The sequence below is a fragment of the Mesocricetus auratus genome, unplaced genomic scaffold (genome assembly GCF_017639785.1).
Source record: "Mesocricetus auratus isolate SY011 unplaced genomic scaffold, BCM_Maur_2.0 Super-Scaffold_100018, whole genome shotgun sequence".
NCBI lineage: Eukaryota > Metazoa > Chordata > Mammalia > Rodentia > Cricetidae > Mesocricetus > Mesocricetus auratus.
This window is the reverse complement of record NW_024429199.1, coordinates 43,282,794-43,308,511: the sequence shown is the minus strand read 5'-3', so window position 1 is coordinate 43,308,511 and position 25,718 is coordinate 43,282,794. Positions and strand designations below refer to the sequence as shown.

The 25,718-nt window shown below is 49.0% G+C and overlaps 1 protein-coding gene across 8 annotated transcripts in view; it reads right to left on the bottom strand.

Annotated features, from left to right (window-relative positions):
- Sytl3 (synaptotagmin like 3) overlaps positions 1–25,718 on the bottom strand; it is a 67,706-nt gene that overhangs the window by 7,911 nt on the left and 34,077 nt on the right. For 3 of the 8 annotated variants that reach the window (XM_021224633.2, XM_040758140.1, XM_021224638.2), the window contains 7 exons: positions 23,328–23,379; positions 22,192–22,264; positions 19,894–19,972; positions 15,999–16,126; positions 12,813–12,947; positions 5,176–5,354; positions 1,910–2,012 (listed from right to left, as the gene is read on the bottom strand). In XM_021224633.2, coding sequence (XP_021080292.1) covers positions 1,910–2,012; positions 5,176–5,354; positions 12,813–12,947; positions 15,999–16,126; positions 19,894–19,972; positions 22,192–22,264; positions 23,328–23,379 — 749 coding nt within the window. Of the gene's footprint in view, positions 1–1,909; positions 2,013–5,175; positions 5,355–12,812; positions 12,948–15,998; positions 16,127–19,893; positions 19,973–21,725; positions 21,769–22,191; positions 22,265–23,327; positions 23,380–25,718 lie in introns of all 8 variants that reach the window. The other 5 variants (XM_005065922.3, XM_040758141.1, XM_021224634.2 and 2 more) reach the window with 4 other exon arrangements.

Here is a 25,718-nt window from a genome sequence, read left to right as displayed (position 1 = left end):
CTCCCAAGTGCTGGGATTAAAGGCATGTGCCACCATGCCTGGCTGCAGGAGTTTCTTCCAGAGTTAAGTTTGACCTGTGTTAGAACGCTACAAAATTAAGACAGTATTCTTTCAAATAGATCTAAAAAAAAGTCCCTAGGACCCTAAAACATACCTAATGGATTATAATTGTGATTTTTTTGAGATCTTGCATGTAATTTAAGTAAGGTACATAAGACTTTTTTAATGTAACTATATAATTACTTATCTAAAATAGTTCATATCTCACTTCTTGGGCCTCTTCAGTCTTGGATAAAATATCTTATTAGACTTATGATGAATATTTCAATATCAACCTAAAATGTGTCAGGTGGCGGATAATTTTCAAATGTCTGCCAGCAAGGGAGTCACTTGCAGGCCCGGCTGCAGTGGCTCGCATGTGGGCGGCCAGCAGAGTGTAGTCTGTGGGAACAGAGCCTTTCAGGCCCTGCCCATACCTGCTGAGTCAGAGTCTGCAATTGAAAAGCAGCACAGGGGATTCCTACCCCAGTGAACTTTCCAGGACAGCCTCTCCATTGTGAGTCCAGGCTAAGCTGCTTGAACTCCCCAAGTCTAATTTCCCGTTGGCAGATGAAGAGTCTAATACCATCCAGTGTATGCATGAAGCATTTGGCCAGAGCAGAGGCCCAGAGAACAATGGTTATTATTATTATTATTTAATGAATTCAAGGCACCGTGCCAGCCCCCAGATGGCCCCCGACTGCTACTACGTGCCAAGAAAGGCAGACAAAGCCCTCATGCCTCGCCAGTGCCAGACAGCAGGGCTTCTGAGCTGCCAGCTGTGGCTGGGGTTTCCACAGATCCAGGCAGCCCATCTGGCTGGAGCAGCCACAGCCCAGGCCAGGACTTCCTCTACCTCACATGAACGTATGAGGGCCTGGCTCTGCTCGAAAGAAAATCCTGTTTCTTAGTACAGAAAGTGAAGATTCAAACGATTCCTTTATAATTTGTCTTTGTGTGTGTGTGATGTGTGCATGGAGGGTGTGTATGTGATGTGTGTATATGATGTATGCATTATGATGGGTGTGTATGTGATGTGTGCATGTATAATGGATGTGCATGATAGGTGTGTATACGATGTATACATGAATGGTGTGTACCTGATGTGTGCATGGTGGGTGTGTATAATGGATGTGCATGGTGGGTATGTATATGACGTGTGCATGGTGGGTGTGTAAATGGGTGTGCAGGATGGGTGTGTAAATGGGTGTGCAGGATGGGTGTGTGAGATGTATATCTGCATGTGAATGTGAGCACATGTGGGTAGATGTATATCTGCATGTGAATGTGAGCACATGTGGGTAGATGTATATCTGCATGTGTATGTGAGCACATGTGGGTAGATGTATATCTGCATGTGAATGTGAGCACATGTGGGCACTGGCACTTGCGCAACCATCTACCTTGCTTGAGACAGGGTCTCCAGCTTTGCCGCTGCGTCCACCAGGTGCCCTGGCAGTCTGTGGACTCCACTGTCCTCCCGCCTTGCTGTGGACACTGGAGTCCGGCCTTCCTGGCTCTCTACCTACTGCCATCTCCCCGGCCCTATAACTTGGCTTTTATAAAAATGCCCTTTTTTCATAAAAAGCAAAGAAACCTATGGTTTTCATCTATTCCAATAAAGAGACGCTTCTGCGGAGAGTAAAACCCAGCAGCTTCGCTCTCAGGACCCTCTGCGCTCTGCGTCGGGTTGTCAGCGTGAGACGCGCATCTTCTTAGAAACAAAGCTATGACCGAGTCTGGCAGAGTACAAAGGCCGATGTGTGTCAGCTCAGCACTGACTGACAGAGCCGTGACGAGCGTGTGGGTGTCTGCGCTTATATTTAACTGACTCAAGAGGAGGACTCGGGGATGTCTGGCCAGCAAGTACCTTCAAGGTTTCCTCGAAAGTCGGGTCTAGAGTGTTCTTCTGGACTTGCGTCTTGCGTTTTCCCTGGGAGGACCTGTCGGGCAGAAGGTAGGTCTTCACATACCTAGTGGGCAGAGGCAGAATAAAGGGAGAACTCAGCATGGGGTGAAGAGAGTTCAGGGGAGCACAGTGCAGCATCCACGGTTCCTCAGCCCTGCGTCCCTGCTGAGTTTGAGGTGACAGGCAAGGTTCGCATTCTGACTTTGTGTGTGTGTGTGTGTGTGTGTGTGTGCGCGCGCGCGTGTGCGTGCGTGTGCACGTGCACACGGAAACATATGCATGTATACCTTTACATGGAGGCCAAAGGTTGATGTTTGCTATCTTCCTTAACTGCTCCCAACCTTTTTATTTTATTGTTTTTATTATTACGACTATTGTTATCATTAGCAACATAGGTCTCTCATGGAACCTGCAGCTCCCAGTTACTATAGGCTGTCTAGACTGTCTGTAAGCCCAGGGCCTCCTGCAGCTACCCGGTCACTCTAGACTGTTCTAGACTGGTCTGTAAGCCCAGAGCCTCTCCACTTCTCCATCACTGGAGTGGCACAGCTTGTTACACAGATGTTGGGATTCAAACCCGGGTCCTCGTGCTAGTAACGCACCCACATTACTAACCAAGACCACCCCCCTACAGTGCACAACTTGAGCAGTCTTGGTGCTGTGTGAGTACTGATTCACACAGCTCTGGCAGAGTGTTGACATGTAGCCCTGCTGAGTGATCTTAAGACTGCAGGTGATGTGCCCTGGGCCTCGCTCCCAGGCCTTGCTTCTAGAATCTGTCCCGGGTCCTCATCTCCCATTTGATGATGGCCACAGAACCAGGTGCTCCAAGTACATGCCACGCCCCTCTTCCCACCTCCACCACGGCTGCCCTTGGGCCCTCAGAACTAAGGAGGAAAACAGAAATGGACTCACACAGCTTTTGGCTCAGAGACCTCAAAGGCCATACTCTTTCCAACACAAGACCCTGTCTTTGAACCCGTGTAAGGAGAACTGCTCGCCTACATTCTCCTGTAACTCCCTTTCCCTCATTAGCACACCAAGACGCGTCCCCCTGCTTACAGGGCTTTGTTCCCTCCAACTGCCTACATAGCACTAGACTGTATTAATTATCACCATTTGTTAGCCTCAAAAGATTCTGTATGTCTTAGTCTTTGCTATTACAGTCTATAATCCCGATACACTCACACACAATGCTTACAAAACTAGAAATGACAGGGTATACGCTAACTACCTCCTCAGTCTGTATGCATGCTGTCAATTATAATAGAGCAGGCCAAATCCAATCTCTTTAAAATAAGAGAGACTATTTGGAAGCCTGGCTTGGTGGCGTATACTTGGGAGGCAGAGGCAGGCAGAGCTCTGTGGACTCAGGGCCAGCCTGGTCTACAGGGTAAGTCCCAGCACGCTAGGGCTACACAGAGAAACCCTGTCACTAACAAAACAAAAAACCAACAACAATTAAAAAAGACTTAATTTGCCTTTTCTCTAGTACTTAAAAGGTTTAAGTAAGTAATTTTCAGTCTTTCTTCTTTATATACACAAACATTGTTTTGACTAAGTTTTGAAATGTGAAAGTCAGGGGGTGTTTTGGGAGGTATCCCCACTGTTCCAGATCCCCGGGGCTCTGATTTCATCAGAGGGGCAGAAGGCAAGACCAGACAACACGGGACCTTTCTGGAAAATTGTAATTGCTGTAGAAAGCTGTGTTCTGAGGCAGAACTGAGGAGCGACTGAAGACTTTAGAGTAGAGAAGAGTTCGATTCCTAAGGGCTGGGGGTGGACTAAAGATGCAAGCTCAGGGACAGAGGATAAGTCTGTATGTATGAAGCTGCGTCAATCTCCAGCTTCATACATACAGGCACCTGCACACATGTGTATACATGTACACACACAACAACAACAAATTAATAATAAAATCACAGGCCAAAGATATGAACAGAAAGTTCACCACAGGGGAAACCCAAGTGACCAATGCCTCTATGGGAAACTTTGCTCATCTTGGTTAGTTTATTACCTTTAAATAATAGTGATATCTTTTTTTTATATCACTGGGAAATTTTTTAAAATTATTTTATGAGGCTGGAGAGGCAGCTCACTGGCCAAGAACACTTGCCATAGGGTTCAGTCCCCAGCACCCACACAGTGACTGTAACTCCAGTTCTTGGGGACCCAACACTCTTTTCTGGTGTTTTGAAAGAGTGGCTCCCATTGGCTCCTATGTTTGAATGTTTGATTCCCCGTTGGTGGCACTGTTTGGGAAGGGTTAGGAGGTGTGGCTGTGCTGGAAGAGGTGTGTCACTGGGGTAGGCTTTGAGTTTCCCAAAGACTTGTGTCAATCCCAGTCTCTGCAGGGAGGCTCTCCCTGCCTCTCCCTCCTCTCTGCCTTGTGGATGGGGGTCAATGTGAGCTCTCGGCTGTTCCATTACTACCCCATCAGTGACTCTAACCCTCTGAGGCTGTAAGACTCCTTGGTCAGAGTGTTTCATCCCAGCAACAGAAAAGTAATTAAGACACATGGGCACTGCACACACATGGTACACATGCATGCAGGCAAAACATCCATACACAAAAAACAAGATAAATGTATCTTCAAAAAAAAAGTTCTTTATGAATTGTGTGAAGGGAGATGTTTACTTTGCTCTTCCCGTATGAAATTAAACTTCCAACACACTTTATTGAAAGTCACTTCTCCCTACTGATTGGCTGCGGCTCCTTGACATGCCCTGAATGTTTATGCCCCGAAGTTTCAACTCTTGTGTTGAAACTCCCACATGATTATTTGGAGGTGGGGACTTTGGGAGGTGGTTAGGTGTGAGGGTGGCCCTCATGCATGGGATTTGTGCTCTTACAAAGGAGTCCTGAGAGAGCTGCCCTTCCCTGCGTGTCCCACAGGATGACAGGCACAGATGCCCATCTGAGAACCCGGGAGCTGGCCCTCACCAGACAGACACCAGCTCTGTCAATACCTGGGCTTTGCAGCATCCACGACTGTGAGGATGAATTTCTGCTGTTTCTTACCCATCCAGTGTCTAGCCATCTGTTACGGCAACTCAAATGGTCTAAAATACCCCATGAGCATCCAAATTCCCATATATGCAAAGGTCTATAAAGTCAGACCTCGAGTCTCTATTGATCTGTCTTTACCCTTGCATCAGCCACACATCCAAGCACCACAGCTACCTGAGGCCAAACCTCGATGAAAACAAACAAACCCAAAGACTTACGGATTGCACTTTCTCCTCTTTTCCTCTCCGTAGGCGAGGTTCTTACAAGTCTTGATGTGTATTTCTAAAGAGCGGCTTTCAAAGCAGTAATGAATGGCAAATTCTATTTCTCCAGTGACATTGGCGTTGTCAAAATTACCCATCTCCGTGCAGGTGCTGTTAATGCTAGTTAGGCTTCCCTGAAATCAATGACAGACATAATCAATTAACTCACGTTAATAAATATTTCGCAGTTCTGCTGTCACGGTAAATCACGATTCACACGGAGAATGTATCCTGGCGCATGTTAAACTGATAGATGCACTTTGCTAGCCCAGGTTGCCACCTGGTGACCGCTAAGGCCATAAGGAATCTGAGTGCCCTCAGGAGACCTTGCCTCCCTTTGTCTCCGCCTGGTGATAAAGATTACCGTGAGTCACTTGGAGGTGAACTAGCTCGTGTGCCATTCTGTAAACATAACTCGTGGGCCAGATGGCATTCACGGCTGGACGGCGTGTGTAAAGCAGCAGACTTGAGACTAAGTGGCTAGGGCTAGAATCGGAGAGAACTGCCTCCAGGGCTAACTCTGCTACCCTTGGCTGCGTCAAAGTCTGGCAGAGAAAAATAGTACCAGCCGGGTGCACACGCCTTTAATCCCAGCACTCGGGAGGCAGAGGCAGGCGGATCTCTGTGAGTTCGAGGTCAGCCTGGACTACAGAGCGAGTTCCAGGACAGCCTCCAAAACAATACAGAGAAACCCTGCCTCGAAAAAACAAACAAAAAGAAAAGAAAAGAAAAATAGTACTGACCTCAGTTATGAAGAGGGACTACACAAAAAGACTTATGTGGATTGTGAGAAGATAACAATAAATTATATTTAAATTTTATGGGTGCCTAAAATAAAAATGAAATTACCTTCAAATATTAGAGCACTCTAAGCTTAAGTGAATCATGAAGGTTTGCATCGCCGGATGCCTGTGCCTAAAGATTAAGTCATCTTATCACTATTAAATTTGCTTAAGCAACCGCCACCATTTGTGAGTAGTTTGTGTCAGCACTGACTTTATAGGGATGGTGTAGTCTAAATATCTTCTGTTTCTGACGCCCTCCAATACCATAAAGCTCCCTGAAAAGAAACCAAGAAAGTCCACAGCAGAAAGTCATGACTGGCAGAGAGAGATAAAGCCCAAACCAACTCAAAGGACCTGGAACCTGCCTTAACTAATGCCACGAATACGGCCAGCACCGCCACACCCCGCCTCAGAAAAATGTGGTTTGACCAAACCAGGTGACATCAGAATGGAAAACAACTTTAAACCAGCATACATTCAAAGACACACGGGATGGGGAGGCAGCGAGAGTGAGCGAGGGTTAAAAATGAAGACTGGGGAGATGTGGAGAGGGAAAAATAAGAGAGCTGCCTGGGAGAGGGAGGAGGCGGAGGGATGGGAGGGAGGAAGAGCTGGAGAACTCCAGTCATTACAGTAAAATTTCTGCCGGGACTGTCACTCAGTGACAAAGCTCTTGCCTACAGTGCTGAACGCCCTGACTGGATGCCCAGGGCAGGGAAACACCTCAAAGAGCCCTTTGCCTAGAGCTCGGCCCAGGAGAAGTACTCTTCCCTCCACATAAAATGCCTTCATGGTGGCTGATAACCCTCCTGCCACCTCCTTGTCTGGGATTCAGTTCTGTTTCTCCTGGAGCCAGAGCAGGACTTCAGAGCAAGCTGCAAACTTGAGCAGTAACTCTAGTCAGCCAAAAGGTTCTGGCTTGAAAGAGCAACCAAGACCTCATTCCTGTCAGAGCCACTGGTGCTGTCTGCCTTTGAAAGAAAAGGCAACTGAACTGCTGGGCGTTGGTGGTGCACGCCTTTAATCCCAGCACTCGGGAGGCAGAGACAGGTGGATCTCTGTGAGTTCCAGGCCAGCCTGGTCTACAGAGCAAGAAAAGCCAACTGAGGTCAAAGCAAAAGCCATCCACCCACCACTGGTCAGGGACCCCCTGAAGGTCATGAGGATATCTACCATCACCTCAAGCTGGACTTGTCTATGTCACAAGGCAGAAAAATTGCAGCCATTTTTTTTTTAGGTAATACATTCGGCTAGCCAAGAACACATGGAAAAGTACTACTGAGTGGGTTAGCCCGTGATAGACCGACTTTCGTCCTGGCCTTAGCCCCGCTGGCTGTGTGGTCTCCAGCACTTTCCCTCAGTTTCCTGATTTGTAAAACAGGAATCTCTTTCAAACAGCTGTGCAGGCTCAGTCAGTTATAAAAACACAAAGGTTAGAAAACCTGGCCCGTGGGCAGTGCCCAGAGTGTGTGTGTCTGCAGGAAGCTCTACACCTGCCAGACCCTGTGCAACTGGGCGAGCCTCTTCCTTTGCTCCTGTCTCCTTCTTGGCTGTGGAACGTACACAGCATTTAAACAGCACAAGCAAGTTTAGAAAATAACTGTAAAAATAACATCTATCCCCACCCCATGTTAAAAAGAACACTAGGGCTGGGGCGATGGCTCAGCAAGTGACACCACTGCCGGGTGAGTGTGAGGACCTGAGTCCGTAAACCTGCCACCACGTAGAGCCGGACACGGTAGCACAGCCACAGTCTCCATGGTCCTACAGGCAGAGACAGGAGAGTCCCGGGAGCCATCGGGACGGCTGGCCAACCACAGGCATTGGAGAACAGGAGACCCTGTCTCAAACAAGATGGGTTGGATGATGATGACGACACCTGAGGCTATTCTAACACACACATGATATGACATATGCATGCCTCTGTTCACATGCATACGCACGCACACGCCACACACACACACAATTAAAAACAAAAAACATCCCCAGGATCTCAGAAATGCCCTACATTCCCCTCCTTTAGTTTCTGCCTTCCTGTCAGAGTACAGGCTGCTTCACAACCCCCTGCTAATCAACTTCATTTTTCTTTATGGTTTCCTCAGTAATATCAACTCCCCTCCCTCCCAAATATTCTGCCTTATTCTGGTGTTCACACAGTTAAAGGCATTTTATGTGCATATGAGCCACAGCTTCTTCTCTGCCTGGTTGCTGTCAAATTCCAACATTAGGACCATTTTAATAATAGCTGCCCTGAACACCCATATGTGCACACGTGGGGCAACATTTAGGACACTCTTTAGAAATACTTCCGTCTATTAAGTTGTTCAGGAGAACTTACAGGGCCAGGAATGTGGCTCAGTGGCGAGGGGTGTGTTTAGCATGCACACGGCCCTGTAGCAGAAGCAGACACCCCAAGGCTTTTGAATATGTGCACATGTCTCCAGGGAAGCTGTAACAATTTCCATTTACCATGCGGTTTCCGGCGCCTGCTGCTCTGAGTCCCTGCCTTGCATTTTTCAGACGTTATTAACATTATCCCAAAATAGTATTTTGCTTAAATTTTGCCCTGATTCCACTACTTGGGAGGTTGGATGATTGTCTTCTGTTTATTCCCCTCTCTTTGTGTAAAGGGAGACTTCACGAGTTTTCGCTAGGCAACTCCTTGTTTCTCAGAGTTGTGATTTTCTCTAGGAAGGGTAGGCAACATCTTTGGACAAGAACACTGTGGCTATTTGTCTTATGGAAGCTGGACTCCTTTAGGCAAATATTGCTTTGGTTTAAAAGAAGACATTACAGTTAAGGACAATCTAATCTCACCATCATAAATCTGAAGGGTACACACCACAAAAAAAAAAAATAAGAGATGAGAACGGAATGCCCTACTGAGTTTAAACCAAGAGAAACTACTGTAAGAAAAAAGACCCACCATAATGTCTTCCTCGTTAGCTCAGTGGTATGGCCCTAACTCTTCTTAGAACACCTAGTTTTTTATATGATATACACATACATGTATGAATCCATGTCCATGGGAAGGCACACGTGCCACAGTGTCCCTGTGAATGATGGAGGACAGCTTTGGTGTCAAATCTTCACCTTCCGCCGTATTTACACCGGGCTAACTGGCCTTGGGCTTTTGGGATACTCATGTCTGCACCTCTCATCTCACTGTAGGGTGCTGGGATTACAGACACAAGCCACAGCATCTGGCTTTTATAGGGTTCCGGAGATTTGAGCTCGGACATCATGATTATAGTTTTACCCACTGAACCATTTCCCCTCTGCCCAAGCTTAATTCTTGAAGGTTTTCCAGGCAGGGATCAGCTAGAGAGAGAGAAGAAACAAGGGCGGCACAAGTAAAAAAAAAAAAAAAAAAAAAAAAAGTTCATTCAAAAGCTCAACAATCCTGTGGGTCATGCCTGATAGTCTGTGGTCCCTGGGTTGGTTGACCCCAGGTTCTGCAGTCCCTGTAGGACTCCAGTAAACCACCTGACCCCTGGACTCTCAGGTTGCTCAGTTGTGAAATGGGCTAACAGTGGCCACCACATGGTCACATGAGAATGTATGAGATGAGAAGTCATTAGCACCGACTTTCAGAGCACGATGGCTGTGGCTGTGATTGAGCCAGTCACCTGATGTTTATCAAGGGTCACTTGAGTGTCAGAGGCTGCTCAGGGGACTTGGGGATGGCATTCTAATGAATGGCTGATAAAGGCTTAGATAAGTGGATCTCAGGTAGGAGACGCTGAGGATGTGATGTGCTTGGAGCAGGCGAGTGAAATGGGAACAGACAGACCTCTCCAAGAAGCCTCCAAACAGAGACTCAGAGAGAGTGGCTTGGGAATGTCTGTGTGTCTGCCGGCTTGAGAAGCAGTGAGTGACCAGGTGGCTAAGTGGAGGGAACGCTGGAACAGCGAAGCAGATGGGGACACCGCGGGATGGGGGCAGGGTGTACAGGACCCTGTGCGCCATCTCAAGTGTTCTTAGAGACAGAAGTGTTGGCTCTGCGACTGTAAGACGCTGACTTGGGCCCATGAAGGAGTGTGGAACCAAAACCAGTGCAGACTCAGCCCCTCAGACTCTCTGAGGAGGGAGTTCAGCCCCTCAGACTCTCTGAGGAGGGAGTTCAGCCTTGTTCTCCTGGATCAGGGTCCCTTTGAGGCAACATCAGGCTTATGCTGACTTGATGGGACAAAATGACCAAGGGGACAGCCAGTCTTTCTAAAACAAGGGATGCTGTATTGACTAACATTAGCCTCAACCTGTGCATCATACCAAATGAGGAGTCAGAGTACAGATGGAAATATGAAAGGAAAATTCTAGTTAAAGCTTGTAGACAAAACAGGACACTATCTTCACAGTCCATGAAGATACAAACCACAGGAATACCCAGAGAAGAAAATCTTGATAAATGAGGCCATCAAACTTTAAAACACTTTCTCTGGACAGGGTGGCACATGTCTTTAATCCCAGCACTTGGGAGGCAGGGCCAAGCAGCTCTCTATGAGTTCCAGGGCTGTGTGGTCTACATAGTGAGTTTTAAGCCAGCCAGGGCTACACACAGAGACCCTGTCTCAAGCAAAACAAAGCAAACTTTAAAACTTTTCCTTGAGCTGGGGGGTGGTGGTGCCCGCCTTTAATCCCAGCACTCGGGAGGCAGAGGCAGGCGGATCTCTGTGAGTTCGAGGCCAGGCTGGACCAACAGTCTCCAAAACAATATAGAGAAACCCTGTCTCGTAAAACCAAAAAAAACAAGTCTTTAGTTCCAGCTCTTGGGAGGCAGAGGCAGGCAGATCTCTGAGTGTGAGGTCAACCTGGTCTACAGAGCAAGTTATAAGACAGACAGGACTACAGAGCAAGTTATAAGACAGACAGGACTACACAGAGAAACCCTGTATAAAAAACAAAAAACAAAAACCAAAAAACGGCCCTGAAGATGAAATTTCTTTTCAGCCAGGTCCTGCAGCCCTTTAGTCCCAAATAAATACAGAGGCTTATAATAATTATAAACTGTTTGGCTGTTGGCTTAGGCTTCTTACTGGCTAGCTCTCTCTTAAGTATTAGCCCATAACTATTAATCTATGTATTTCCACTGGAGAATGCCTAGGCATCCTACATTCCCTGTAGCTACATGTTATCTCTGGTGATGCTCTGCCTCCTTTCCTCTTCCCAGAATTCTCTTCTGGCTGCCTCACCTATACTTCCTGCCTGACTACTGGCCAATCAGCATTTATTCATCAACCAATAAAAGAAACACATACACAGCATATAGGACATCCCCCCCACAACCCTCCAAGGAAACAACAAAAAACAAGCAAAAAATGAAACCAAAACTTTTCCTTGAAACACACCATTATTTTGTCACTGTCTTTTTTTTGCTCTGTTGCCGTGATAAAAACCATGACCTAAGGCACCTGTGGGAGGAAAGGGTCTATTTTAGCTTGTAGGTCATAGTCCATCATGGAGGAAGCCAAGGCAGGAGCCTGAGGCAGGAACCAGGAGCCAGGGACTGACGCAGAGACCATGGAGAGACCGCCACCTAAGGGTGATGCCACCCACAAAGGGCTAGGCCCTCCTCCCATCATTTATCAAGAAAATGCCCAACAGACTTGCCCATGAGTCAGTCTGGTGGAGGCAGGTGACTCCAGTTTGTGTCAAGTTGGCAAAAACCAGCACAGTCACCAGTTACTTTCTGAGGGTATAAAATGTTCTCAACAAGACGATTGTTTTAAATAGGTAAACAGGAAAGCCAGCTTCAAAATATTTTGAGGGTTTCCCTAGCTCCAAATTTAAGTGAAAATCACATCCATGCCTGGTGGTGGTGGCTCACGCTTTTAATCCCAGCACTCGGGAGGTAGAGACAGGCGGATCTCTGTGAGTTCAAGACCAGCCTGGTCTATAAGAGCTAGTTCCAGGACAGCCTCCAAAGCCACAGAGAAACCCTGTCTTGAAAAACCATAAATAACAAACAAACAAACAAACAAATAGAAAATCACATCCACACTCTACTCTTAAACTCTGGTGTTGATCACACAGGACAACAGTCTATTCCTTCCCTTGTGTCTTAGCTACTTTTCTTATTGCTATTGCCATGACCAAGGCAACTTATAGGAGAAAGTTTAGTGGGGGCTTCCAGTTTGAGAGGGTGAGTCCGTGACCATCAATAGTGGGGTAGGGGGCATTGCAGCAGGCAGGCAGGCAGGCAGGCACAGAGTTGGAACAGTAGCTGAGAGTTTACATCTGCTCCACAAACATGAAGCAGAGAAAGAGCTAACTGGAGATGGCATAAGCTTTTGAAAAAAGCCTGCCACTAGTGATGTATCCCCTCCGACAAGGACACTCCTCCCAATCCTTCCCAAACAGTTCTACCAACCGAGGACCAAGCATTCGAATATGCCAGCGTGGGCTGGAGAGATGACTTAGCAGTTAAGAGCACTGACTGCTCTTCCAGAGGACCCAGGTTCAATTCCCAGCACCCACATGGCCACTCACAACTGTCTGTAACTCCAGCTCCAGGGGATCTGACGCCTTCACACAGACACGCGTGCAGGCAAGAATCCAATGCACATAAAATAAAAATAAATCTTTAAGAAAACAAAACAAGCATACGAGCCTATGGGTGTGGTTCTCATCCAATGCACCATGCCAGCCCTGCTGGATAATGTCTGGTTGGTTTTTCTCCCCCTGATCCTGGGGATTCAACAGTTGTGCTGTGTAAATGCTACGTCTGTGTCTACTACTGAGCTACATCTCTCGTCCCTAATGCCTTGAGAGCCACACATCTTATGAGAGCATTAGGACAAGACTCACGCGTCTCAGGCCTCCAGAGAAGACAGAACCGTGTGTTGGACTGGCTGGAAGAGTGTCTTGCTTCAAAACAGGGCTGGGAGGGTGTTTGGGATCTTCTTGATGGAAGGCTTTCAGAATATCGGGTGAGCTGACCTTCTGGAGAGGGTAAAAACAAGAGATTGTAGCCCACATTCCCATGCAGTTGAAGAGGCCAGCAAGTGCAGCCTTTGTCTGTGAAGTGATGGTTCTCACACACAAACTTCCGGCAGCTGAGCAGGAAGACACCTGTGTGTGGATCGATGCACACCCCCCACACACCAGCAGGACGCTAAGGCAGGATCATTAGGGACAGCTGTGAGCACTGACAGGCGGGCCACTCTGGGTTACAGAAAGTGCTAAAACTTTTAAAATCTGACTTTCATGACCATGACATGCAATTGCATGAAATACAGTATTCCTATTGACAATTTTACTTCTAAAGTGTCCCCCCAAAAGGGAAAAATATACATCTTTAAATTGTATGTATTCTTGCCGGGAGGTGGCTCACACCTTTAATCCCAGGGCTTTGGAGGCAGAGGCAGGCAGATCTGAGTTTGAGGTCATCCTGGTCTACAGAGTGAGTTACAGGTCAGCCAGAGCTGTTACATAGAGAAACCCTGTCCTGAAACAACAACAACAAAAAAAAATGTATGGGCTGGGTGTTGGCGGCGCACGCCTTTAGTCCCAGCACTCAGGAGGCAGAGGCAGATGGATCTCTGTGAGTTTGAGACCAGCCTGGTCTATAAGAGACAACCTCTGAGCTGTGACTGCCTGGGAGGGTCTGTCCCATAGACTCCTTCAGCCGGGGAGGGGCATGCCAAGGATGCCACGTGACACCAGCATTCAGAATGCCACGAACGAGGTCTGGGAGAACTTGAGATACCTGCACAGGGCACATCTCACCACAAGTGCAAAAACAGCTCTCATGGCAGGAGCTGGGGGAGGGGCTGGAACACTCCAAGTAGGCTTGGCCTTCTCCTGACCACACTGTCCTCTGCCAGCTCTCTACCCCAATGTCCTCATCTTTAATGGGGACAAATCCTACAGAGCGGCTCTAAAGATAAACACCAACATGGTCTCTCTGCAGAGGACGGTGCCCGGGGAGAGCCCTCAGTGAGCGCCACCATCGGACTAACTTCATCTGACCTGGAAAGTGGTGTACCTCGGGAGGCCCCTCCCTTGAACCCTCCTCCTTCAGGTCTTCCCTGTGCTAACAGGGAAAATGGAAACAGCCTAGAAACTACCATCATCTAAACTTAGGTTCTACTCCTGGCCCCATGGTTTCCTAGCTGCTGGATGTGTTGGTTGGCCTTTGAGTAAAGCTCAGGTTTTTGATCATGGTCTTGTGAGTAAGTCTATCCTCTGATTAGGTAGGCAACTAAGGTACTATCTGCCCAGAACAAAAGGCTTTAAAGTAGACCTTTAACTGGCTCCCATCTGTCCATGGACCTTGTGTTAGCCCCCATCTGCCATGGACCCTGTGCTGGCTCCCATCTGCCATGGACCCTGTGCTGGCTCCCATCTGCCATGGACCCTGTGCTGGCCCCCATCTGCCATGGACCCTGTGCTAGCCCCCATCTGCCCACTTGATGAAGAGGTTGGCTCCAGTGAGCAGATATATTTGCACTTGGGAATTTCAGTGATGCTGGAGTCTGCATCTCACACCCAGTGAGGACTCAGTGGTGTTGGAGTCTGCATCTCAAGAGGAGCCCAGTGGCTCTCCTCCAGCCACAACTCACAACTCAAGTAGTTACTCCAAACCAAGATGGGACCAGTTCAAACATAGCATCCCCATCTCCAGGCATGTAGCTGTGGGTCTAAGCCTTCATATCTCCCTCAGTGTAAAGCAGGGCTGCACTTAATACCCGTTTCGATGTAGAGCTGTCTGTACAGAGCCCAGCACATCATAACAAATGCTGAAGTTTAGAGCTCTATCTACATGACTTAGACAGCAAATTAGAGGCTTCGTTGTCTCTCTGGCTGCACACAGCTCTGTACTTGGCAAACAGATTCCTACTGGTTTCGTTTTACCAAGGGGCATCCTAGGCTCAGATGGAGGTCACAGATGGAGACAGGTCTTGAAGTCTCCAGAGTGGTTTTCAGCTTTCCCAATGCTGCGACACTTTAATAGAGTCTGCCATGTTGTGGTGACCCCCAGCCATACAATTATTTCATTATAACTTCATCACCGTAATTTTGCTACTGTTACGAATCACAATGCAAATTTTTGGGGGGTAAAGGTTTGCCTCACAACCCACAGGTTGAGAACCCCTGCTCTAGAGCATGTTCCAGAAGAAAAGTAGGGTAAGTTCCCTGCTGTCACAAAAAAGGACAGTCTGGGGACATCTTCAATGGAGCACACAGTCACAGAAGAGGGACATGGTGGGTCCTCTAGAGCCCAGCAGACCAGACACATTGGACTGCAAGCAGCAGGTACTGGCCCGTGCCTGCCAGGTCACCTGGGATGGACTGGAACCCAAGTATCTGACTCCAAAGCCAGCATTATCTGGAGTTCAGTGCGCCTGCTCCTGGCGTACCCCACTGGGTAGAAGACATTGTTGTGATGGTCTCCCCAAGAGCTCTGCTTTCCCGGTGAACGCTCTTGCTTTAGATTCCGGGGTAGGAGCTGCCCTCCTGCTCCTTCACCACGTGCAGAGTTACATTGTCACTTTCCCCCCAGAGGCTGAGGCAGAGCCCAGCAAAGGTTCTTCACCTCGAATGGAAGTCGGAAGACCTCCCCATGAGAAGAGACTGCAGATGCCAGAAAAATGGCAGGTCAGCCCTGCGGGTGAGGCCTGCTTTGCGTGTGGCGCTGAAACCACCACCATCATCATCAGCCACCACCACCACCACCATCTTTTTTTTTTTTTCAGCAAAGGGGAGTCTCACATTGTCGCTCAGGTTGGTTCTAACTCCTTGATTCAGACAAGCCTCCTGCCTCAGCCTCCCACATAACTGGGGATGCGGGCACAAGCTGGTGCATCCGGCTTGGATCTTAAACTCTGCCTCCTTTGGCCAGATGTGCCTGAATGCGGATTGTGTACACTTGGGCTGTCCTGGGTGATTAAGGGTTTTTATCAGAAGAACAGTGAATGTGGAGGAAAATAGACCAGAAAGCCCAGAAAAGACGGCATGAAGGCACAGAGGCCCCCAGACCTCAGTGCTTACCCTGGAGGTGACATTGACGGCTGTGTCTGACTGGCTCCGCCTCTCCGTGGTGGGGACCACACACTGCCTGGGGTCCATCGCCAGAAGGTGTTTCTCTGAAGCCATGTCATTCTGGGACTTGGAGAGCTCTAGAAAACACATACAGGGGGTGACACTTGGGAACATGACTTTGCCAAGAGTCACAGAGCCAGAAAGACAAAGCAGATGACCAGGCAGGGGGGCAGGTCCACGGTAGAACAAAGGACACGAGGCGGAGAAGAAAGGCTAGCCCCTTCAAAGGTCCACGCTGGCCACGTGCCTCTGCGGGCGCCACTGCCATGGAGGGGTTCAAAGGGAACTTCTCACCCAGCTTCCCTGTGCCCTGGGTCATCCGTGTGATCAACTACCTACCCAGAAACAAGCAGCTGGCTTTTTAGGGGTTCCTGACAGAGACTGCTGACCAACTACTTTCTCCTGTAACTATTGGAAACGAGAAGATCTGAGACGGCCTGATAGCTTTTTTAGTAACCATGCCCGGGAAAGATGACTTAAACTCTGTTTTTCTCAGCACAATAGTGTCCAACCTTTTGGCTTCTGTGGGCTATGTAGGGTGAGGCTTGGGACTCACATTAAAATGACAATGAATAATGCGGGAGGGAGGTACTCCATGCAAACTCCAGATTCTCCTCCCTCAGGTCCAGATCCTCCTCCAGATCTACACCCCAACTATCTTCATAGCACTCTCTACTTAGAGATGGAATCTGAATTGCCTATGCTACTCTAAGATGGCTCCTCAGCCACATTAGCAGATGACACTAATTCTAACTCTGTTTCATCTAAACATCAACTTTAACTCTGTTTCCTCTAACTCAACCTTCTGATTGTCAAGTAGACTGTGACTATTACAGTTACTCGTGAGGCCCTCCCCTGACTGTACAGCGGTTCTCTGGGCTCTAGAGTGTGGCTCACTCCAGCTGTGCTCCTTGCCAGCGGTTCCTCGGGAACTCGTGAACATCACTGTTGGTTGGTCCACGCACGGAGACATCGTGGGGTGATTCCATGCTTCTGTTGCCTGCTACCTGCTGTCTGGGGAGAGCCTGGGAGACTCCCCAACTGCTGTCTGCACTGTCTGTGGAGAGCCTCGGAGATTCCCCCAACTGCTGTCTGCACTGTCTGTGGAGAGCCTGGGAGATTCCCCAACTGCTGTCTACACTGTCTGTGGAGAGCCTGGGAGACTCCCCACCTGCTGTCTGTACTGTCTGTGGAGAGCCTGGGAGATTCCCCAACTGCTGTCTGCACTGTCTGGGGAGAGCTTGAGAGACTCCCCACCTGCTTCCCAAGTCCAGGGCACCGATTTGCCTGTCTCTCCTCCCTGCTGCTCCTCTCTGAGAGTCACGCCACCCCAGCATTCTCAGGTCTACCATCCAGAAGTATCTTGGGGGGCATCAGTTGATGCTAGCAACCAGAAAAGACAAGTACATGGCGGGATCCTTAATGGCAGCCGTCCCGCAGCAGCCAGGATGCAGAAGGTGCAAAAGGTTCCCATGTCTGGACACTGGTAGGTACTGTCTGACATCTGTCTGGTCACACTGTGCCTGTTTGGTCCATTTTGAGGTCATGGCTTCAAGTAGAGGAGAACCTGAAAAGTTTGGGGTTCTGACAAGTAGTTTTCTACATCAGTATGAGTGGGGGACGAGGGGTGGGGGAGGAGGAAGAGGAGCGAGGAAGACGAGAAAGAAACACAGATTGCTACCAAGTAAGAGTCAACTCAACCCCCTCTTTGTCTGCTAAGGGGGCCCAGCGTGGGACATTTACAGGACTGGAATCTCTTCTAGGTGCTTTGGACAACATAGGTAGACAGAGGGTGGCACTCTGGGTCATCAAACCCTGTAGGTCCAAACCAAAGTTAGCGTCCTGGGCCACTGATCCTCGGATTGCTCTGGGCCCTTCACAAGCCCCTCCCTGAGGACTCTAGGCACTAACCCACCTTCCCCCCCCGAGGTTGGGCTTTCCTCTGTACCCACCTCTGAGGAGAATGGAGCAAGGAGGACACACCAAGAACAAAATGAAGAAATGGGAATCCGCACCAACAATGCTACCCATCCATTCCCAGGCCCCAGACAGGTTGGCCTTGGCTGTCTCTGCCTATGGCTGATGGCAGGCCAAGCACAGAGGCTGCAGGTTGCAGCCGACTTCCCCATCTGAGGACAGGTGCTACCCCATCCCGGGTGGGGACAAGGTTACATCAGCCGCACCTTTGTATTTAGGACTACCTGTGTGGAGGGCACATGTGCTGTGACATGGGTATCCTGCCTCTTTGGATTTTGGTGGCTGAGGAATCTCAGGTGTTGGGATTAATTCTGAGGCAAGGATTCCATAGAAGCCTTGGGCTGAGGGAGCAAATTTCCAGAAAGAAGTCGCCTGTCTTAAAGATTCTGCAAAGCTGATTGATTAGAACGTCTGGCCAGGTGTTGGTGGCACATGCCTTTAGTCCCAGCACTCGGGAGGCAGAGGCAGGTGGATTTCTGTGAGTTCGAGACCAGCCTGGTCTACAGAGCGAGTTCCAGGACAGCCTCCAAAACAATACAGAGAAACCCTGTCTCAAAAAACCAAAAAAAACAAAACAAAACAAAACAAACAAAAAACAAAACAAAAGTCTCTAGAGAGTTGGAATGTTGCAGGTTCAGAGCTAAATTATCTTGGGCTATCATTAGTTTCCTTAATAGCCATTCATTGTCTACCTGCGTGTATGACATAACATCTATCCTCGTGTGACTTTTGGGTAAATCCTTTTGGGATATATGAATAAACTCAGGGCTTCCTTCATCCCAAAGGCTAAGATGTCATCAGGAAACATCTGAAGCCTCTAACAGAAACTTCCCCACTTTTTCACAACCCAACTCTCTGACGTTCCCACCACTAAATTTGAAAAGTGTTCCTAATTTATGACTTTCCTTGTATTAGTCCCACAAAATTTCCATGAAACTTTAACCGTATTTCACTGTGGGATTTGGGGTAACCTGAGCCGCTCATCTTTATCTCCAGAACAAACTATCTCCTATTTCCTTTGAAGTGAGAGCGGTGTTTTTTGCAGGCGATAGAGAATCCATGTACGCCACGTGGACTTGGGGAGGGGTCTGATTTGGAGGCTGCCCTGGGACCAGCACTAGCTGTGCAGAGAACAGACTGTTGTCACAGCCAAGCTGATGTCTGCAGAGAGGCAAACAGGCCCATCAAAGTCCGTGGTTTCCTCCTCCTGAAAGAGGCCCAGGACAGCCCACTGCTGATGGCAGAACAGGGATCCCGTTTCAGCTGTGTTTGTGACCGGGGCTTGTGTGGAACACAGACAACTAATTTACATCAAATTGTACAGCTGGCTCAGCCAACAGCAATGAGGCCATCACAGACAACTACAGAAAGAAGGCAACACAGAATTCGAGAGCAGATAAAGAGAAATGTATTCCCAAGGCCCATTCGGACCCGTTCCATCACTGCCCAGGTCTGGACATCTTAGGAGGCCCCAGGAATCAGAAGTGGGTAAAGACATTTGAACCGAAGGAATGCTCAAAGAGATGGGCTGCCAAGCCATGGCGGGGTTAATTGCACCTATGGCTGGGGGATTACTGCCACCTCAGAAAAGTTTACCGGGGAGAAGAATGGACAAGCGGAAGATACTGGGCTCTGCCAGCCAGAAAGGCCAGGGTTTTGGATTTATTGCAAGGTATTTTCAGGTTTTGTTTTTGTTCCTCTGGAATTCTTTGTGCTGCTGAGCAGGGCAGGTTTGGGCAAGACAAGCAGGGGTCAGAGTGAGGCCAATAGACTGGAATGGCACCTGAGGCCACTCCATTGACCCATGGCTTTCCCACAGGAGGATGCCTGGGTTGCCTGCACAGGACACATCCTGAGTATCACTTACTTCTCATCTGGGTGGTGACAGACAGAAACAAGTTTTCCACGGACTTATTAAATCCTCGAAAGTGACCAAGTTGCTGTAACTGAAACAGATACAGGACAATGAGCTGTTAGACCACCTGCGTTTGCCCTGTTGTCTCCAGGCTGCCAGCCCCCAAACACTGCAGGCGGGAATGGGTGGGGAGGGGTGCAGTGTGGGCACAAGCGTGTGTCTGGAGGGGATAGGGCGCAGCCCCCAGAAATAGGCATCCCCGGCCCTCAGCCATCTTCCTCCGTGTTTTGGGGCCTCATTAAAGAATGGAGCATTGTCAACAGGTAGTTCACAAGATAACAACTCCTTCTTAGACATAATGGCATGTCATTGGCTCACAGATGGTACTCAGATAATCACCTTTGCTTGACCTCCTTCCTTTTGTAGCCCTACACAAATCCTGTGTAGAAGGAATGGAGTACAGGTGACATGGGGGCTGAGGGTACTATAAGGGACAAGGTGACTTGCCTGGAGACAGAACTCTCTCTCCCAAAAAGGACATAGAAAAGGGAAAACCAGTAACTTAGTTCAGGTCTCATCCATCCATCCACCTACTCACTGGCTACCCATCGGCCTGCTCGCCCACCATCTACTCAAGTAGACACTATTCATCTATCTATGTCTGTCCCTCTGTACCCACTCATCCAATGGCCATCAATCCACCTGCCCACCCAGTTTCCACTTGTCTATCCTCCCACCTCAACATTCTATGCATCCACCCACCCACCCACCCATGCATCCATGCGTCCATCCATCAACCGTTTATCCATCCACCCACTCTGACTACTCATTTGTCTACCTACTCACTCATTATCCATTCATTTGCCCACCCCATCAGCCCACCCAACTATCCTCTACCCACCCAACTATCCTCTACCCACCCAACTATCCATGCATCCACCCAACTATCCTCTATCCACCCACCCAACTATCCTCTATCCACCCACCCAACTATCCTCTATCCACCCACCCAACTATCCTCTATCCACCCACCCAACTATCCTCTATCCACCCACCCAACTATCCTCTACCCACCCAACTATCCTCTACCCACCCAGCTATCCATCCATGCACCCAACTATCCTCTACCCACCCACCCAACTATCTTCTACCCACCCAACTATCCATCTACCCACCCAACTATCCATCTACCCACCCAACTATCCTCTATCCACCCAACTATCCATCTACCCACCCAACTATCCATCTACCCACCCAACTATCCTCTACCCACCCAACTATCCATCTACCCACCCAACTATCCTCTATCCACCCAACTATCCATCTACCCACCCAACTATCCATCTACCCACCCAACTATCCTCTATCCACCCAACTATCCATCTACCCACCCAACTATCCATCTACTCACCCAACTATCTTCTACCCACCCAACTATCCTCTATCCACCCAACTATCCATCTACCCACCCAACTATCCATCTACCCACCCAACTATCCTCTATCCACCCAACTATCCATCTACCCACCCAACTATCCATCTACCCACCCAACTATCCATCCACCCACCCATCTGTCTATCCACCCAACTATCCATCCATCCACCCAACTACCCATCTGTCTATCCACCCTCTTCCAGCATTCATCAGTTCACCCCAAAATATGTCCTCAGAACATGATCGCAGGAGAAAATAGAGTAGAATTGTGAGGTTCACCCCAGGGTGTCTGTGAACTTGGAAAACAATGAACATGTTTTCATCTCTCAAATAGACATGTCAATTGTCCCATGTAAGACACAACAATTCCCTTCAATGCACAGATTGATGAAGATAATAAAAGCCATACAATTCCACGGCACTTCAGTTTCCAAGCACACATAGACATTACCCTGCATGGGAAACAAGTCAAAGAATTATTTCCACTTCTCAGGTGGAAAACCAAGGTAACTCTGAGGTCACACAGCTAAATTCTTTGGACAGAAATGATTCTGGTCCCCCCAGAGCCTGCAAACACTGATTCATTCCCGCAGGCACACCGCTCACACCACCTGCCCTGTACACATGTCAGGCCCACACACACTTAAAGGCACACTACAGAGTCAGGGATGGAAGCTGGGGACGAGACTCTGGACAAGATATCTCAGGGTACAGGCAGACGGAGCCAGCTGAGACTGCAGATGGTCCCTGGCAACGGAGGAAAGGAAAGCGCTTCTCCATTCCAGCTCCAGTCAAGTCAGATCTGCTGGCCCATCTCTCCAGCATCCTCCCTGGCCCTTCCCTCCCTGCTTCCCACCCAGGGGCAGATTAGTTACCCTGCCAGGGCTGCCGCTGCACTGACTCTCACTGAGCGGTGGCGGTGTAGGAGGGACCACAGAGATTTTGCTGCTGAGGAGAAACAACAACAACAACAACAAAAATGCGTTAGAACTACTCGTGTTACTAGTTATGTGTCTACAAATGTGTGAGTGCATCACCCAAGCTCTTAGCTTTGTTTGTATCTAGTTTCCTTTTAAAGAAAAGGAGCCAGCAGCACGGCTTGGCCCTGCTTCTCTGCGGGTACTGTGTGGTGGTGTCTCAGGGACACATGAGGGTTTCGCTGCCTTCAGTCCAGGCATCGACTTCTCCATCACATTGTGAAGCCACTAGGGTACCCTGGCTCCCACACTGAGCTCCTCTTGGACCCAGGCTTTGTATGTGGAGTCCTGTCTGGACTCTTGTACCCTTAGCACAAACCACACCAGCAGAAGAGCCAAAATGTGAAAGAAAAAAACACACAAATTTAAACACTGAGAAGAATTGGAAGCATGAGCTAAAAGAAGAACCAATGGGGGATGGGAAAATAAAGTAAAAAGTAGATGTGGCCACCGGCCTGTGATATTGATCCTGGGTAGGCCCAGGCAAGAGGATTGCCAGAACTTCATGGCCAGCCTGGGCTACATAGCAATGACCAGACCATGGGGCTACATGGCAAGACCCTGTATAGGGAAGGAGGAGGAGAAAGGGAGGGGAACGATGATGGAGGGGGAGGAGAGAGAGAACGGGGAGGGGGAGGGGAAGGAGGAGGAGGAAACGGGGAAGGAGAGAGGGGAAGAGGAGGGGAAGGGGGGTAATTAGGCAGATGCCCAGTACTGGGGAAGATGCCAGAGAAAGGAAGGGAAATAAATACAACTTCTTGTTTAGACTATCTCAAAAGCATAAACAAAAACGATATTTCACTATTTACAGCCTCTCAGGAAGAGCTGAGGGGAAAAACACTGAGTTTAAAAAAATAGGATAACTAGAAGGTTCCTCATGAAATCTGGACCCTCCTCTCAATCTTCTCCAAGAACTTCATAATTTTTTTTAATGTGTTCCTGAGCAGTGAGCTCTAGAGGTGGGGATTCATGAGTCCTCTCAGGACGTCCTCTGAGCTCCTGCTGACGTGGGACACGATGTCCCATGCACTCACCTCAGCCTCTGATAAGATTGCAGGAGCTTCGCCCCAGCAGTCTCGTGTTTGCCTGGGGGAGAAACAAGTCAAGGGCAGTCAGTACTGAGAACACACTGTAGGGACACAAACACTGTAATCGTCACAGCGGAGACTATTCCCATGTCACTCCTGCCTATTAAAAAGAGGTCTTTCTGGGGTGGGGACAGAAGTACTAAAAGCCAGGTCCTGGGGGCTTGGGTGCCACGGCTCAGCAGGTGACGGCACCTGCCACCAAATCTACCAGCTCGAGCTTCATCCCCAAACCCACATGGTGCAGGGAGAGAGACGATACACATGTGCCTGGTACATGCGTGCATGTGTATGCACACACACACACACACACACACCATTCACAAACACAGGGCTGCAGAGATGGCTCAGCAGTTAAGTACTGACCGCTCTAGAGGCCCTGGTTTTGACTCCCAGCACCCACGGGGCAGCTCACAACCATCTGTAACTCCAATTCTAGGGGTTTCAATGCCCTCTTCTGGCCTCTGTAGGCACCACATGTGGAGCACAGAAACACATACAGACAAAACAACCGTAAAATAAAAAATAGTAAACATAAAAATATAGTTGTAGGTGGTGGGAATATTGTGCAGCCTTCCATATCTAGAAAATCACTGACCCCTACACACACACAATGACCTGTTAACAGCACCCCCCCCCCCCCATCCATCATGTCTGGAACCACTTGAATTAGATTTTCTAAATCTGGGTAATTTGAAACAATCCTTTAAGTTCCCCAGTTCCTTTCCCCAGGAAACCCTGCATCAAAACCTTGTGATGACGATTTAAGCTAATCTCTTTAAAAATGTAATCTACTTATTTCTAGTGAGAGTGACTAATAATTTCCTAAATCAGACTGTGCCTGCCATAGTAGCCCCTTTTGTTTCCTGATGGTCTAAACCTGCCCCCCCCCCCAATAAAATTCTGCCTGTCCATATTCCTGTGATCACAATGGCTCTTAGCTACCAGCACAGGGGTGGGTGGAGCTGCATTGTGGGAGTAGGTTTGCAGCTCAAGGAGATTTCTAGCACCTCCACATGGCCTGGCTCACTGGGGCTTTGGGCGGGGAGGAGAGCTCTTGTGCTGTTTGAAAGATTTTAATTCACCGCAGAGATCTGGGTGCCAGTGTTACTTAAGGACACACTGACAGAGGGGGCCGTTGACACTGCCAGGACAGGAACCTCGAGGAGGGGACAGACCACACCCAGGGTTAAACCCTGATGTCAAGCCCAGCCCCAACCCTCAAACCAGGGCGCGTCCCCAACTCCACGTCTTTATCTTGGCTGGCTCCATAGGGTCAGGAATCTTAAAATCATATCTAAAGGACTTTTGTCTGGTTTTGTTTGAGACAGGGTCTCCTGTAGCCCACGCTAGCCTTAAACTCACGACACAGTCTGAGGAGGTCTTGAACTTCAAATCCTGGTGCTGGACTCACAGGTGTGCACCACTGCCCCTGGTCTTATGTAGTGAGGGCTAGAACCCAAGACCTCCTGCACACGAGGCCGGCACTCTACCAACGACTCCCACCCCAGGCCAAATGTTCTTAGTCTCTGAGCTTGTGCACATTTTGGGGGTCCATACAAGCGTTCTAAAAGTAACTTGGGAGCGTCCCCATATGCTGGCCCACTAAGAAGTACTTCTCCAAGGCAGAAACCAGGAGACAACACACGGAGCACCCCATCTACAAGAGCTGTCGGGACAGAGACGCCCAGATAGGAACTGGGAGACGACTGTCAAGTTCTCTGCCGGGTGATGGTGGCCCAGCAGGACTCCAGGTGAAAAGCAAAAACAAGGACAGTGAGCTCTAGGTATCCACTTCATAGACCATTTAACTCCCCTAGTCTCTCTCACCTGCTTGTCCCTGGATATCTGCCATCCCCAGCCTCAGGGCACAATCCCACGCTCCCAAATCTGAAGCCATCATTCCATCACCCAAGGCCTAAATCACAAGCCCTGCGTAGTGTCCCTCGGTGTTCTTGCCTTGCCTGGGCTCCTCCGTACCCACAGCCCTTGTCCCTTCCACTCCAAATAGCTTATAGTTTCTCCCTACCTGCCTGGTTTACCCGGGCTGCACCTAACCCCTGCCTCCGCAATTACTGTCACCCCCACCTGGTCTCTTGGGGCTACTTCGCCAGGCATTCCTACCCCCCCAGACTCTTATCTCATAACTCTCTACTAATCCCTGGCCTGCCCCTCCTGCCCCCCTCCCTCGCCCCCATTTCATATGCTCCGCCTCAGTAAGTAACCTTGCTGCTGCCTGTCTGGCTCTCTGCTGCCCCCTGCAGGTCGTGTCAAGCAGAAGCCCATGTCAAAATGGGAAACACACTCAGGGCCGGGGCTTAAGGAAAGCAGCCCTGAGAA